Here is a 13,100-nt window from a genome sequence, read left to right on the forward strand (position 1 = left end):
GATCACTGCTTATAACGCAAACAGATATAATAATTAATCAAAAAATCGGCAAAATTATTACTTGCATTAACCTCGAAAATAATAGAAAATATCTCGAGCCCAGCTGATGTGTGAAAAATTAATTGAGCAATTGTCGCATTTCCTGTTTTTCGGTTATAAATTTGCAATAACTGAATTAAAAATGTATTTCAACAATGATCCTAAAAGCATCAATTTTCCTAATCCTTGCGGTTGCCACATTCGGTGCCATTTTGGAAGTAAGTCTATAGTCTATACAAACGTATAAATTTAATTCTTATCACTATCATTTTGAAGGACTCAGAATTGATGAAAGTGGTCGAAAATTGTGTCAAAAAAACCAACGCAAATGAATCGGAATTTTCCAGCCCAAATTTCCTCGAAACAACGCCGTCTCAACCAGCTTTGTGCACAGCTAAATGTCTTTTAGAATCTCTCGAAATCGTAAATTCCGAAGGCAATATTAACATGGAGACTTTAAAAGAATACGCCCAACCTTTTGAGAGCCCAGCTCGCGAGGCTGTAGCCACATGTGGCGAAGAAATCAAGAGTGTTACCACCTGTGACGACATGGAAAAGTACAGGAAATGCGTGGAACCACTCATCAAAAACTCTTAATTTTGTAATTGGCGCCATTTTCAAATAAATGAAACAACTAATCGTATTTCGCTTAATAAATAACTTTTCAGAAAAAAAAATTAAAAATTAAAATTTAGGCACTTTATTTACATGGTGCAACTGCAAAGTATAGCTGCGGTTACTGGTTAGTAGGAAACTTCCTACAATGTAAAAAAGAAACATAACTTGAAAATCATCAAAGTTAGAATTTAATTCAGTTTTTGCTGAATAAACGCTCGGAAAAGATAAATTTTTGTCCAAATTTGGTCATTTTTTTATTCCAGTTTATAAAAACAGAAAGAAAAACTTTATTTTTGGTCTAAGAACGTGTTAAAATTCTCAGTAAAATAATGTAATTTTTTACAAAATTATGTGAATTATTGGCCTTTTTTAAGAATTTTTGCGCAATAACTTTGTTTTTGCTGAATAAACTTTTAAGAAAGGTAAATATTTGGTCATTTTGGACCAAATTTGGTAACTTTTTCGTTCTAGTTTAAAAAAAACTTAATTTTTGGTCTAAAAACGCGTTTAAATTGTCAGAACTGTCAAAAATAATATGATTTTTGACATAATCTGTAATTTATTGGCTTACTTTATAAGTAATTTATCGAAATAATTGACTTTCTGCTGAATAAATGCTTAGAAAACGTAAATTTTTGGTCATTTTGGACCAAATTTGGTAATTTTTTCGTTCTAGTTTAATAAAAACAGAAAGAAAAGCTTGAGTTCTGGTCTAAAAACATGTTTATATTGTCAGAACTTTCAAAAATAATGTGATTTTTGACATAATATGTTATTTATTAGCTTACTTTTTAAGAAATGTAGCAAAATAATTGAGTTTTTGCTGAATAAACGCTAAAAAAGGTAAAAATTTGGTCATTTTGGACCAAATTTAGTAATTTTCTCGTTCTAGTTTAAAAAAAATTAAAAAAAAACTTAATTTTTGGTCTAAAAACGTGTTTAAATTGTCAGAACTGTCAAAAATAATGTGATTTTTGACATAATCTTTGATTTATTGGCTTACTTTATAAGAAATTTATCGAAATAATTGAGTTTCTGCTGAATAAATGCTTAGAAAACGTAAATTTTTGGTCATTTTGGACCAATTTTGGTGATTTTTTCGTTCTAGTTTAATAAAAACAGAAAGAAAAGCTTGATTTCTGGTCTAAAAACATGTTTATATTGTCAGAACTTTCAAAAATAATGTGATTTTTGACATAATATGTTATTTATTAGCTTACTTTTTAAGAAATGTAGCAAAATAATTGAGTTTTTGCTGAATAAACGCTAAAAAGGGTAAAAATTTGGTCATTTTGGACCAAATTTGGTAATTTTCTCGTTCTAGTTTAAAAAAAATAAGAAAAAAAACTTAATTTTTGGTCTAAAAACGTGTTTAAATTGTCAGAACTGTCAAAAATAATGTGATTTTTGACATAATTCTGTGATTTATTGGCTTACCTTATAAGAAATTTAGCAAAATAATTGAATCTTTCCTGAATAAACGCTTAGAAAACGTAAATTTTTGGTCAATTTTGACCAAATTTGGTGTTTTTTTCGTTCTAGTCGCAAGTAAGCGCTTGACATTTCAAACGTCAAAATGACAGAAGAGAGAATTTTATTGGCTTACTTTATAAGAAATTTATCGAAATAATTGAGTTTCTGCTGAATAAACGCTTAGAAAACGACGTAAATTTTTGGTCATTTTGGACCAAATTTAATGATTTTTTCGATCTAGTTTAATAAAAACAGGATAAAAGCTTGATTTTTGGTTTAAAAACGTGTTTATATTGTCAAAACATTCAAAAATAATGTAATTTTTAACATAATATGTTATTTATTACCTTACTTTTTAAGAAATGTAGCAAAATAATTGAGTTTTTGCTGAATAAACGCTTAAAAAAGATAAAAATTTGGTCATTTTGGATCAAATTTGGTAATTTTCTCGTTCTAGTTTAAAAAAAATAAGAAAAAAACTTAATTTTTGGTCTAAAAACGTGTTTAAATTGTCAGAACTGTCAAAAATAATGTGATTTTTGACACAATCTGTGATTTATTGGCTTACTTTATAAGAAATTTAGCGAAATAATTGAATCATTGCTGAATAAACGCTTCGAAAAGGTAAATTTTTGGTCATTTTTGACCAAAATTGCAATTTTTTCGTTCTAGTTTAATAAAAACAGGAAGAAAAGCTTAATTTTTGGTTTAAAAACGTTTATGTACGACTGAGTTATAAAGTAATGTTTATAATATAATTATGCGGCCATAAAGTACTTCTTTATGGTACTAGTAAAATAAAGTAGCTTTATTTTCAGAAATGTCAAAATTTATTTGAAGTTATAATAATACATACATATCAACTTTGTAACATTGTAACCATATAAACATACTATTGCTTGTTGTAATAATGATTTACATTTATAACACTATTATTGTTGCCACAGAAATTCATTCCTACAACTTCGTTGTTTTTTGCTTCACTCTCGGTTCCACGCAAACTTGTAAATTTTTCGTGATTTTCCGAAGAGATGCTATTGCAGGCCAATGGTTCTTCACCCAAGATCAACCTCCGTGTCTTTTTATCCTTTCCATAGTGGCCCCTGCATTTGCCAGAAGAGAAGCTGAGCTACGTCTGAAGCAGTGACCTGTATATGAAGAAGCATTTTCAAGACCCAAATACTTGGCCACTATAGCAGGCACACCCCCAATTTTGTGGATTCCAACTGGTTGAATGGTACATTTTTCCTTGGTGTAGTTGATAAAAAATCTGTTGTGCGGTGTCTTGGTGGGTCGAATTTCCATATATCTTCTGACAAGTTCAAGTAGATTAACATTTTCGAGTTTACCTGCTGTTATTATAAAACATCGATCCACTTTGGTTTTGGTGTCTTCCAGCTTAATTAAAAAATGGGTTTTGCAGTCTTGAACACATGTTGTCGTTAATGTCACTAGCTCTTGACGTCTACATGCACCGGCTACTCCAAATATGAGAACAACCTACGAGAAATTATGTTTTTAAAATAAATACTCGAAACAAAACCTTAAAAACGTCTTACCTTATTAAATAAATGTTCCTTGGTGTCAGCTTTTCTCAAAAATTCGTCTATATGGTCTTTACTCAATATAAGAGATTTTTTTGGTTTGTGTCCTTCACCTTTTCGTTTCAAATAAGGTATGACGCTTGGAAATTTATTAATGTCAATTCCCTCTCGTAGATTGATGGTTGATCTTAGCATAGAATATTTGCTCCATAATGATGAACTTTTATACCGGGACAGCTCGCTGCTGAAGTACGCTAGAATGGTATCTTCGCAAGTTGTATCAATTTTCTTATTAGAACGCCATTTCCGATACGCATTATATGTTTCTTCGTACAAATGCTTGGATTTTGATGGTAACAGAGAATCTTTCGCATCAGCAGCAATATTTGATATTTCGCTGCAAGTTTCTTCTTTATTTGAACTGCACGTTTGCATTTTGCTTTCAAACACAATTTTCACATCACAAAAATAATAAACAATTCCGTAACCAAACAACCGAAAAAGCACACTTGGTGCGTTTCATTAAAATTTATTAATTTATTGAAGTTTATTAAATTCATTAATAAACCAATTTCGGCAGTCGAACATAAAGCTTTGTATGCAATTCGTACATAATTAGGCTTTTTGGACTTGTCCTATTTATGAGACTCGCTCGCAAGCTCGCTCGTCCATAAACTTAGGGCTCGTCCAATAAAGACCTGCATTATGTACTTATTACATAAATAGCTATTTTAAATTGTCAGAACTTTCAAAAATAATATGATTTTTGACATAATCTGTGATTTATTGGATTACTTTTTAAGAAATTTAGCGAAATAATTGAGTTTTTGCTGAATAAACGCTTAGAAAAAGTAAATTTTTGGTCATTCTGGACCAAATTTGGTAATGTTTTCGTTTTTGTTTAATAGAAACAGGAAGAAAAGCTTGATTTCTAGTCTAAAAACGTGTTTAAATTATCAGAACTTTCAAAAATAATATGATTTTTGACATAATATGTTATTTATTAGCTTACTTTTTAAGAAATGTAGCAAAATAATTGAGTTTTTGCTGAATAAACGCTAAAAAGGGTAAAAATTTGGTCATTTTGGACCAAATTTGGTAATTTTCTCGTTCTAGTTTAAAAAAAATAAGAAAAAAAACTTAATTTTTGGTCTAAAAACGTGTTTAAATTGTCAGAACTGTCAAAAATAATGTGATTTTTGACATAATTCTGTGATTTATTGGCTTACCTTATAAGAAATTTAGCAAAATAATTGAATATTTCCTGAATAAACGCTTAGAAAACGTAAATTTTTGGTCAATTTTGACCAAATTTGGTGTTTTTTTCGTTCTAGTCGCAAGTAAGCGCTTGACATTTCAAACGTCAAAATGACAGAAGAGAGAATTTTATTGGCTTACTTTATAAGAAATTTATCGAAATAATTGAGTTTCTGCTGAATAAACGCTTAGAAAACGACGTAAATTTTTGGTCATTTTGGACCAAATTTAATGATTTTTTCGATCTAGTTTAATAAAAACAGGATAAAAGCTTGATTTTTGGTTTAAAAACGTGTTTATATTGTCAAAACATTCAAAAATAATGTAATTTTTAACATAATATGTTATTTATTACCTTACTTTTTAAGAAATGTAGCAAAATAATTGAGTTTTTGCTGAATAAACGCTTAAAAAAGATAAAAATTTGGTCATTTTGGATCAAATTTGGTAATTTTCTCGTTCTAGTTTAAAAAAAATAAGAAAAAAAACTTAATTTTTGGTCTAAAAACGTGTTTAAATTGTCAGAACTGTCAAAAATAATGTGATTTTTGACACAATCTGTGATTTATTGGCTTACTTTATAAGAAATTTAGCGAAATAATTGAATCATTGCTGAATAAACGCTTCGAAAAGGTAAATTTTTGGTCATTTTTGACCAAAATTGCAATTTTTTCGTTCTAGTTTAATAAAAACAGGAAGAAAAGCTTAATTTTTGGTTTAAAAACGTTTTTAAATTGTCAGAACTTTCAAAAATAATATGATTTTTGACATAATCTGTGATTTATTGGATTACTTTTTAAGAAATTTAGCGAAATAATTGAGTTTTTGCTGAATAAACGCTTAGAAAAAGTAAATTTTTGGTCATTCTGGACCAAATTTGGTAATGTTTTCGTTTTTGTTTAATAGAAACAGGAAGAAAAGCTTGATTTCTAGTCTAAAAACGTGTTTAAATTATCAGAACTTTCAAAAATAATATGATTTTTGACATAATATGTTATTTATTAGCTTACTTTTTAAGATATGTTGCGCAATAATTGCGTTTTTGCTGAATAAACACTTAAAAAAGGTAAAAATTTGGTCATTTTGGGCCAAATGTGGTGATTTTTTCGTTCTAGTTTAACAAAAATAAGGAGAAAAACTTAATTTTTGGTCTAAAAACGTGTTTAAATTCTCAAAACTTGCAAAAATAATGTCATTTTTGACATAATTCTGTGATTTATTGGCTTACCTTATAAGAAATTTAGCAAAATAATTGAATCTTTCCTGAATAAACGCTTAGAAAACGTAAATTTTTGGTCAATTTTGACCAAATTTGGTGTTTTTTTCGTTCTAGTCGCAAGTAAGCGCTTGACATTTCAAACGTCAAAATGACAGAAGAGAGAATTTTTGAATTTTTGCTCCCAAAACACCACGATTACCCCAAACTCCACTGCGAAGCAGCCGAAACCATTGCCAAGAGCTTCACGGATGTTATTTACGACACTTTGAGGCTCAAATCGGCGATTCCGGCCAATAAACGCCTCAACGTTCTTGTACTAGTTTTACCAATTTCTAGCCCTTTATTTTGATCCAAATTTCCAGAAATTCATTAAAACACTTGCGTCCGCTCCAGACAATCATGTAACAGTGGACGAAAGCAATTGTGCAACGTTTATTAAATCACTTGAGGGGCAATTCAGTGACACAAGTGATGATTACTTAAACCGGGTTGAGAGCGATTTAAGGGCACAATTACCAAAAGATTTGTCCGAAGAAGTGTTACAGTTTTACAAGAGACGCAAACAAGCCCACGAGGAGAAAATCAAACGGCTTGGTATTGTCACAAATTGAGTTGGCCTCACCTAACCCCACTTTCCAGAACTGATCAAAAAACACGACCAGGAAGCGCTAGACAACGACAATTTTTTGCACAGAGTCACACGAAGCATCACGTATTACGAAACGAGCGAAAACGTTATTAAACAATTATTGGGAAACGAATCAAAGAACCAAAATTCGCCCAACACAACCGACTTCAATTCACCCGACTATAGGGCAAAACAAGTGCAATTTGCATACGGGTTACTGCACCTGAAACACTGGGAGACCTTACTGAAGGTTTTAGAACGGTTCAAAAAATACGAGACTTTGTCAAACACCGAACAAAACTTCTTGTGTTACTTGAGCACGAATTTAAGCCCCGACTGTGACCACTTAGGGCCGATTTTAGTCAACGATTTCATTTTCGTGTACGAGAGCATTGTCTTGACCTTTTGTACACAAATAATTCAACTACCAGACGCCCAAATACCCCAATTTTTTGAAACCTTGCCAAGTGACAAAAATTACCAAACCCTTAAAAATTTAAGCACAAATCGCGAATTTGGGCTAAAATTGAAGAATTTATTGTTCGAGTTGTACAGTTTTAGTTATTGTAATGCCAATTTACTGAAATTTGCTAATTTATTTGAATAAATAAGTTTAAAAAGCGTGTCGCCCTCTATTATTTACCACTATAAGCTGCGTTACCAACGTTCCCCTTAATTTGACCAAAAAAAACGATAAAAATTGTCCACAGATAATATTTGGTATTTTGTGGCTCAAAATCGATTTTTTTTATTGTTTATAGTAAAAATTTAGCGTCTGAAATGAAAATTTAAGCTGTTAATTTGTGGTGTGTGAAGGGTTGGCAATGCTGAACCACTCCAGTCATTTGCAAGATGGCGTCGATTCTAAAATTGTCCAAATCCGTGGCAAAATTATCAAAAAATGGGCCAATAATTCAGGTAAATGCCTATTTTTTGTGACAATTGCGAAATTTGCGTTTTTTTTGCACCTAATTGGTGCCAATCTGGCGTCCGGTCGTGTTAAATAACAATTACGTAATGACATAACCTTAATTTTTTCAGACGGCTAAAACCCTCCGAAATGCCTCAACGGCCGCTGAACAAAAACAGGTCGTCTTGAACGTGCCTCCCACAAACGTGACGACACTAAATTCAGGTCGGTTGCGCAATTTTTGGGTTTTTCCCTGACTTTGGGTTTGCAGGTATAAGGGTGGCGACTGAGGACTGGGGCTCGCACACAGCCACGGTAGGTATCTGGATCGACGCCGGCAGCCGCTATGAGAACTCGAAAAACAACGGAGTCGCCCATTTCATGGAACACATGGCTTTTAAGGTAAGTCGTAGGCCCCCTGAACCCCAATTGATGGTTTCGTGATTAGGGGACGGGTAAGAGGAGCCAGACCCAGCTCGAGGTCGAGATCGAGGACATGGGGGCCCACTTGAACGCCTACACGAGCCGCGAACAGACTGTTTACTATTCGAAATGTTTGGCCAAAGACGTGCCCAAAGCCATTGAGATTTTGGGCGATATTGTGCAAAATGCCAAACTGGGCGAAGCGGAAATCGAGCGCGAACGCGGGGTTATTTTGCGTGAAATGCAAGAGATTGAGTCTAATCTCCAGGAGGTTGTTTTCGATCATTTGCACGCGATTGCGTATCAAGGGACGCCTTTGGCTAACACGATTCTGGGGCCCACCGCCAACATTAGGGCTATCAATGCCAATGATTTGCGCTGCTATTTGGATAATCACTACAAGGCGAGCCGGATTGTGGTGGCCGGTGCTGGGGGTGTTAATCACGATGAGTTGGTCAAACTGTGTGAGCAACATCTGACCAAATTGAGTGAGTATTTTTTACAGTTGTTGTGTTGGCATGAGCCACTAGGTATTTGGTGGTTCAATTCCTAAACCTGTTTAACTGTACAGGGTGAGTCTGTTAAGTGTATTTTTTTGTAGCTCAAAAAATGAAAATTACACAAATCAGCTTAATTGGTTATTTAAGCACAGATTTATTTTTTGTGAAGTTTCAGAATTTTTCAACAAAAAATAATTAATTGCTGACCAAACATTTTTTTTATCATTCGTTAACAAAATATATTTATTTAATACTGCAAAAGAAATTAAATAAATTAAAAGGAATTGCGGAATTAGCGACAATTTTTTTACTTATTTTTTCATTAAGGATTCGGAAATACGACAAAATGATTGTAAAAATTTATAGCAAATAGACTCGTACTGGCTACTACACTCGTCTAAGGCTCGTGTGCATCCATAAAGAAATATATTAAGAAAAATATTATTGTATAAAAAATATACAATGATATACTATGATACAATGCCTTTTTTAACAGTATCCCTCTTCATTTGTGCGTAGTTTATATTTTTTTAATTTTAATTTTACCAATATACACCCTGAACCAGAAGTAAGGCATAAAATTCTTATCATTAGTTTTAGAAATTTGCAAAAAAATTCTCGAAAACTTGCCGTTTTTATTTCTTTAAATGCTATATGCCATTTGTTTTTGAGTTTTGACATCATTCTTAATTTTTTTTTATGAGAACCGACATTTTTGTTCACTGTTTTAAAAAGTGCACATCTTTATCTTTCATGTAATAAGAAAAAACATGAAATTAAAACTTGAAAAAATTAAGAAAAAGATTTTAAAAAATAGACAAAATGCTAGAAATTCTTATCAATAGTATTAGAAATTTTCAAAAAAACTATCGAAAACTTGTCGATTTTTTTTCTTTGAATGCTATATGTTATTTGTTTTTGAGTTCTAACATCATTCTTTTTTTTTAATGACAACCGGCATTTTTGTTCATTGTTTTGAAAAGTACTTATCTTTATTTTTCATGTAGTAAGAAAAAAAACTACTTCTAGGAGATTCACCTTGTATGTTTAGTTGCATTTTTCCGTGTCTTGGTATAAAATTTACAATATTGACAATAGTTTAAAAAAGCTTGTAATCCCAAAACTTTGACAGATAACAACTATCCTGACGAAATCCCGATTTTGAGTCCTTGCCGTTTCACCGGCTCTGAGATTCGCGTCCGTGACGATTCCCTGCCTTTGGCCCACATCGCCATAGCTGTGGAAGGTACCGGATGGACCGACCCAGACACCTTGACCTTGATGGTGGCTTCCACCTTGTTGGGTGCATGGGATAGGTCCCAAGCGTCGGCAAAACAGAACGCTACAACTCTGGCACGTGCCAGTGGCGAAGGCGAGTTGTGTCACTCGTACCAAAGTTTCAACACGTGCTATAAAGTATTATAACTCGCGGCTGCGTCCTGTGTGAATTAATACATTTTAATGTTTCAGGATACGGGTTTGTGGGGCATTTACTTCGTCTCAGACCCGCTCAAAATCGAAGATATGGTCTTTAATATCCAACAGGAGTTTATGAGGTTGGCTACGAGTGTTACTGAGGGTGAAGTCGAGAGGGCTAAGGCTCTCCTCACGGCCAATACTTTGCTCCAATTGGATACTTCCACTGCTGTGTGTGAGGATATTGGGCGCCAGTTGTTGTGTTATGGAAGGAGGCTGCCCCCTCATGAATTGACCCATAGGATTAATTCCATAACAGCGCAAAATGTACGAGATGTGTGCTACAAATATTTGTACGATCGGTGTCCCGCTATTGCCGCAGTGGGGCCAGTTGAGCAACTGCCAGACTACAACAGGATCCGTAGCTCAATGTATTGGTTACGTGTCTAAGTGTTTAAAAAATAGTCTTTAAATTCAACAATGTAAATAATTTTTTGTTCCAACTTGGTTAATTTTATTAATAAAGGTACGTGTCACAGTTGCTTGGGTTTTATTTCTATCGCACGCGCGAAATTCAAAACATAATGAACGGGCTGGTATTTTGATGAGGCCAAAACAATGGCTTAATTATGAACCAAATCCTTAACATGCAATTGCAAAAAAGGAAATGACGTTGTAAAAACAGTAATTAATTCTTAATTTTTGAGTTCATGCATCATTACGTACGAAACTTGTTTCGTACGACTTACTATCCTTCAATTTGTTAAAAATCGTCTCTTGTTTTGTTAGTCTGTGTTTAAGGCAGCAAACAATTTGGAAATTTTGAGTGAAGATGGTTTTACCCTACGAATACAAAGCTCAAACAATCGTAGACGAGGGAAGAACAAGTCATGCTCTAATTCAAGAAGTGAAAAATTGGCTCTCGACAACTGATTTTCCGCAACTTCAGGACGAATCAATTGTGCTGTTTCTCCTATCGTGTCAGAACAACGTCGAAGAGACTCAGAAGACAATTCGGGCGTTTTTTAAAATAAAAAGTGAGTCTCCGGATATTTTTCAAAACCGGGACATGGACGACGAAGTTTTGCAAAGAGCAATGAAAGTTGTGTAAGTGTTTTCCTTTATACAGGGTGTGCAATCGCAATCAAGTTTCTTATTTTAAGCGGAAGCTATTTTTTTTACTGAGTTTTTGGATTAGTCGTGTTATTTTAAGAAAGTTTTTATCAGTTTTCCCTATACCCAAGTTTAACCGTTTTCGAGATAATTAGGATTTTTTGAAAATTTTTGGATTTGCTCCTATCATTTAAAAAATCGGTAACTCTCTTAGTTTTAAAGATTTCGAAATCATATTTGGAGAATTGAAAGACAAAGCCTATATCTGTTCTCCAGTGTGTTCAAAATTGGAAAAGAAGGTAATAAACCCAAAAATTTTAAGGTTAAGTTTGGACAACTTCAAGTACCCATAACTTAATTTTTTCAAATAGGATGTCCCAATTTTTATTTTACTAGATGGAGAATTTTTTTCTGCATCGATCTGTATTAGCATTCCCTATACATATCTGTTATAATTTTCAAGTTACGTTAGTTTTTTGACATTGTAGAAAATTTCTTACTAACCACAGCTATTTTTGCATAGTTGGCCGTAAAAACATTTCTGATTAAACAAACGACAAACTCTGTTTAAAATTGTGTTGTCCGTCCTGTGAAAACAATAAATTCATTAAATATTGGTCTAAAAAACTTTAATCTCTCACATTTTTTCCACGTTTCCATGGCAACCTATGACAAAAAGCCAATGGCTAATGAATTTCTCAATCCCCACAAAAATTTATGTTAACTTAAAAACTATTAAACATAAGTATAGGGAATGCTAATACAGATCGATGCAGAATTAAATTCCCTACGATTTAATGAAATAAAACTTGTGTCATCTCATTTGAAAAAATTGAGTTATGGGTGCTTAAAGTTCTGAAAACTTAACTTCAAACATTTGGAGTTTGTTATTCTTTTTTAGAAATTTGAAAACAGCAAAGGAAAGATCTAGGCTTCTTCTTTCAAATGAGCTAAAAAATATTTCCAAATTTTAAAAAATGGCAGAGTTATCGATTTTTGAACTGCAAGATGCAAATCCAAAAAAAAATTAAAAACCCTAAATATTTCGTAAACGGTTAAATTTTGATAAAAACTAACTTAAAATAACTCTAGGAATCCAAACACGCATTAAAAAACATAGCTTTCCATTTGAAATAAGCAAGTTTTTTGTCCAATTTTTTTAGTTTTCGAGTTCTATTCCATTTTAATAATTTTTTTGCGTTAGAACATGTGTCAGCATCCCCACACGTCTCAGCAACAACCAAACTGTGATCCATTTCTTCAAACTGAACGACACAAACTACCGAAATTTTGATTTGATCACCAGCATGAAATTAGCTTTCATGGTCATAGACATAAGTCAAAGACGCAATCCTCCGAGCGATTTAATTGTAGTAATCGACATGAAAGGGGTAATTTAAGCAACTTGACCACACTTAATTACACTTAATTATCCCCCAGGCCACTCTAATGCACCTCACGTGCATCAAATTAGGAGCAATTAAAAAATTCATCGATTTTTTGCAAGAAGCAATGCCTCTCCGAATCCAACAAATTCACGTCTTGAACGCAAATTACATTTTTGATAAGGCTCTAGCCATCGGGCGCGTGTTTATGAAGAATGAATTAATGGAAATGGTAATTTTTTGTTACCATTAGTTATTTTTACGTGATATAATGTTTCAGATTCACGCACATTCACCAAAATTAAGTATGGACGAAATTTATGAAAAGTGTGTTCCCGCCGCCTGTTTACCCAAAGAATACGGCGGGGAATTACCCACGTGTGAGGAATTGAACCGACGAACGGTCGAGCAGTTTCGCGAGCTGAAGAAATTCTTCGAAGCGGAAGAAATGCTAATCTCGTCTTTTAAATCAAGTTGAAAAATTGTAATGACATGTAAAAAAGGTTGGCAACAAGCTAGACAAATAAAATAACTTAACAATTTTCTGACGCTTAGTTATCAGTGTTATCACCCAA

At 32.9% G+C, this 13,100-nt stretch overlaps 4 protein-coding genes across 4 annotated transcripts; all 4 read left to right on the forward strand.

Annotated features, from left to right (window-relative positions):
* The first annotated feature begins 194 nt into the window (after nucleotides 1–194).
* Obp56b (Odorant-binding protein 56b) lies at nucleotides 195–636 on the forward strand. The gene is made up of 2 exons (XM_001813173.4): nucleotides 195–257; nucleotides 316–636. Exons 1-2 carry the CDS (start codon nucleotides 195–197, stop codon nucleotides 634–636), a joined length of 384 nt encoding a protein of 127 aa, XP_001813225.1.
* A 5,618-nt stretch (nucleotides 637–6,254) lies between these two features.
* On the forward strand, nucleotides 6,255–7,401 carry LOC100142238 (uncharacterized). Its single transcript, XM_001814349.3, has 3 exons — nucleotides 6,255–6,463; nucleotides 6,513–6,744; nucleotides 6,790–7,401. Exons 1-3 carry the CDS (start codon nucleotides 6,299–6,301, stop codon nucleotides 7,383–7,385), a joined length of 993 nt encoding a protein of 330 aa, XP_001814401.1. The 5' UTR covers nucleotides 6,255–6,298; the 3' UTR covers nucleotides 7,386–7,401.
* A 137-nt stretch (nucleotides 7,402–7,538) lies between these two features.
* Nucleotides 7,539–10,568, forward strand: LOC662549 (mitochondrial-processing peptidase subunit beta). Its single transcript, XM_968639.5, has 6 exons — nucleotides 7,539–7,696; nucleotides 7,820–7,913; nucleotides 7,960–8,090; nucleotides 8,137–8,599; nucleotides 9,744–10,027; nucleotides 10,082–10,568. The coding sequence occupies exons 1-6, from the start codon at nucleotides 7,631–7,633 to the stop codon at nucleotides 10,475–10,477; spliced, it is 1,434 nt and encodes a 477-aa protein (XP_973732.1). The 5' UTR covers nucleotides 7,539–7,630; the 3' UTR covers nucleotides 10,478–10,568.
* A 240-nt stretch (nucleotides 10,569–10,808) lies between these two features.
* On the forward strand, nucleotides 10,809–13,013 carry LOC662515 (clavesin-1). The gene is made up of 4 exons (XM_968606.4): nucleotides 10,809–11,134; nucleotides 12,345–12,531; nucleotides 12,581–12,757; nucleotides 12,806–13,013. Exons 1-4 carry the CDS (start codon nucleotides 10,860–10,862, stop codon nucleotides 13,001–13,003), a joined length of 837 nt encoding a protein of 278 aa, XP_973699.1. The 5' UTR covers nucleotides 10,809–10,859; the 3' UTR covers nucleotides 13,004–13,013.
* Nucleotides 13,014–13,100: the final 87 nt, after the last annotated feature.

This window comes from Tribolium castaneum, chromosome 8 (assembly GCF_031307605.1).
Source record: "Tribolium castaneum strain GA2 chromosome 8, icTriCast1.1, whole genome shotgun sequence".
NCBI classification, from domain to species: domain Eukaryota; kingdom Metazoa; phylum Arthropoda; class Insecta; order Coleoptera; family Tenebrionidae; genus Tribolium; species Tribolium castaneum.

Bases quoted from the DNA above. Each gene is read 5' to 3' on its own strand.
- Obp56b (XM_001813173.4), top strand. From the start codon at position 195: ATGATCCTAAAAGCATCAATTTTCCTAATCCTTGCGGTTGCCACATTC. The intron at 258-315 runs GTAAGTCTATAG...ATCATTTTGAAG, and splicing joins CATTCGGTGCCATTTTGGAA to GACTCAGAATTGATGAAAGT.
- LOC100142238 (XM_001814349.3), top strand. From the start codon at position 6,299: ATGACAGAAGAGAGAATTTTTGAATTTTTGCTCCCAAAACACCACGAT. The intron at 6,464-6,512 runs GTACTAGTTTTA...CCAAATTTCCAG, and splicing joins ATAAACGCCTCAACGTTCTT to AAATTCATTAAAACACTTGC. The intron at 6,745-6,789 runs GTATTGTCACAA...CCCACTTTCCAG, and splicing joins GGAGAAAATCAAACGGCTTG to AACTGATCAAAAAACACGAC.
- LOC662549 (XM_968639.5), top strand. From the start codon at position 7,631: ATGGCGTCGATTCTAAAATTGTCCAAATCCGTGGCAAAATTATCAAAA. The intron at 7,697-7,819 runs GTAAATGCCTAT...TAATTTTTTCAG, and splicing joins AAAATGGGCCAATAATTCAG to ACGGCTAAAACCCTCCGAAA. The intron at 8,600-9,743 runs GTGAGTATTTTT...AAACTTTGACAG, and splicing joins GCAACATCTGACCAAATTGA to ATAACAACTATCCTGACGAA.
- LOC662515 (XM_968606.4), top strand. From the start codon at position 10,860: ATGGTTTTACCCTACGAATACAAAGCTCAAACAATCGTAGACGAGGGA. The intron at 11,135-12,344 runs GTAAGTGTTTTC...TTTTTGCGTTAG, and splicing joins CAAAGAGCAATGAAAGTTGT to AACATGTGTCAGCATCCCCA. The intron at 12,532-12,580 runs GTAATTTAAGCA...ATTATCCCCCAG, and splicing joins TAGTAATCGACATGAAAGGG to GCCACTCTAATGCACCTCAC.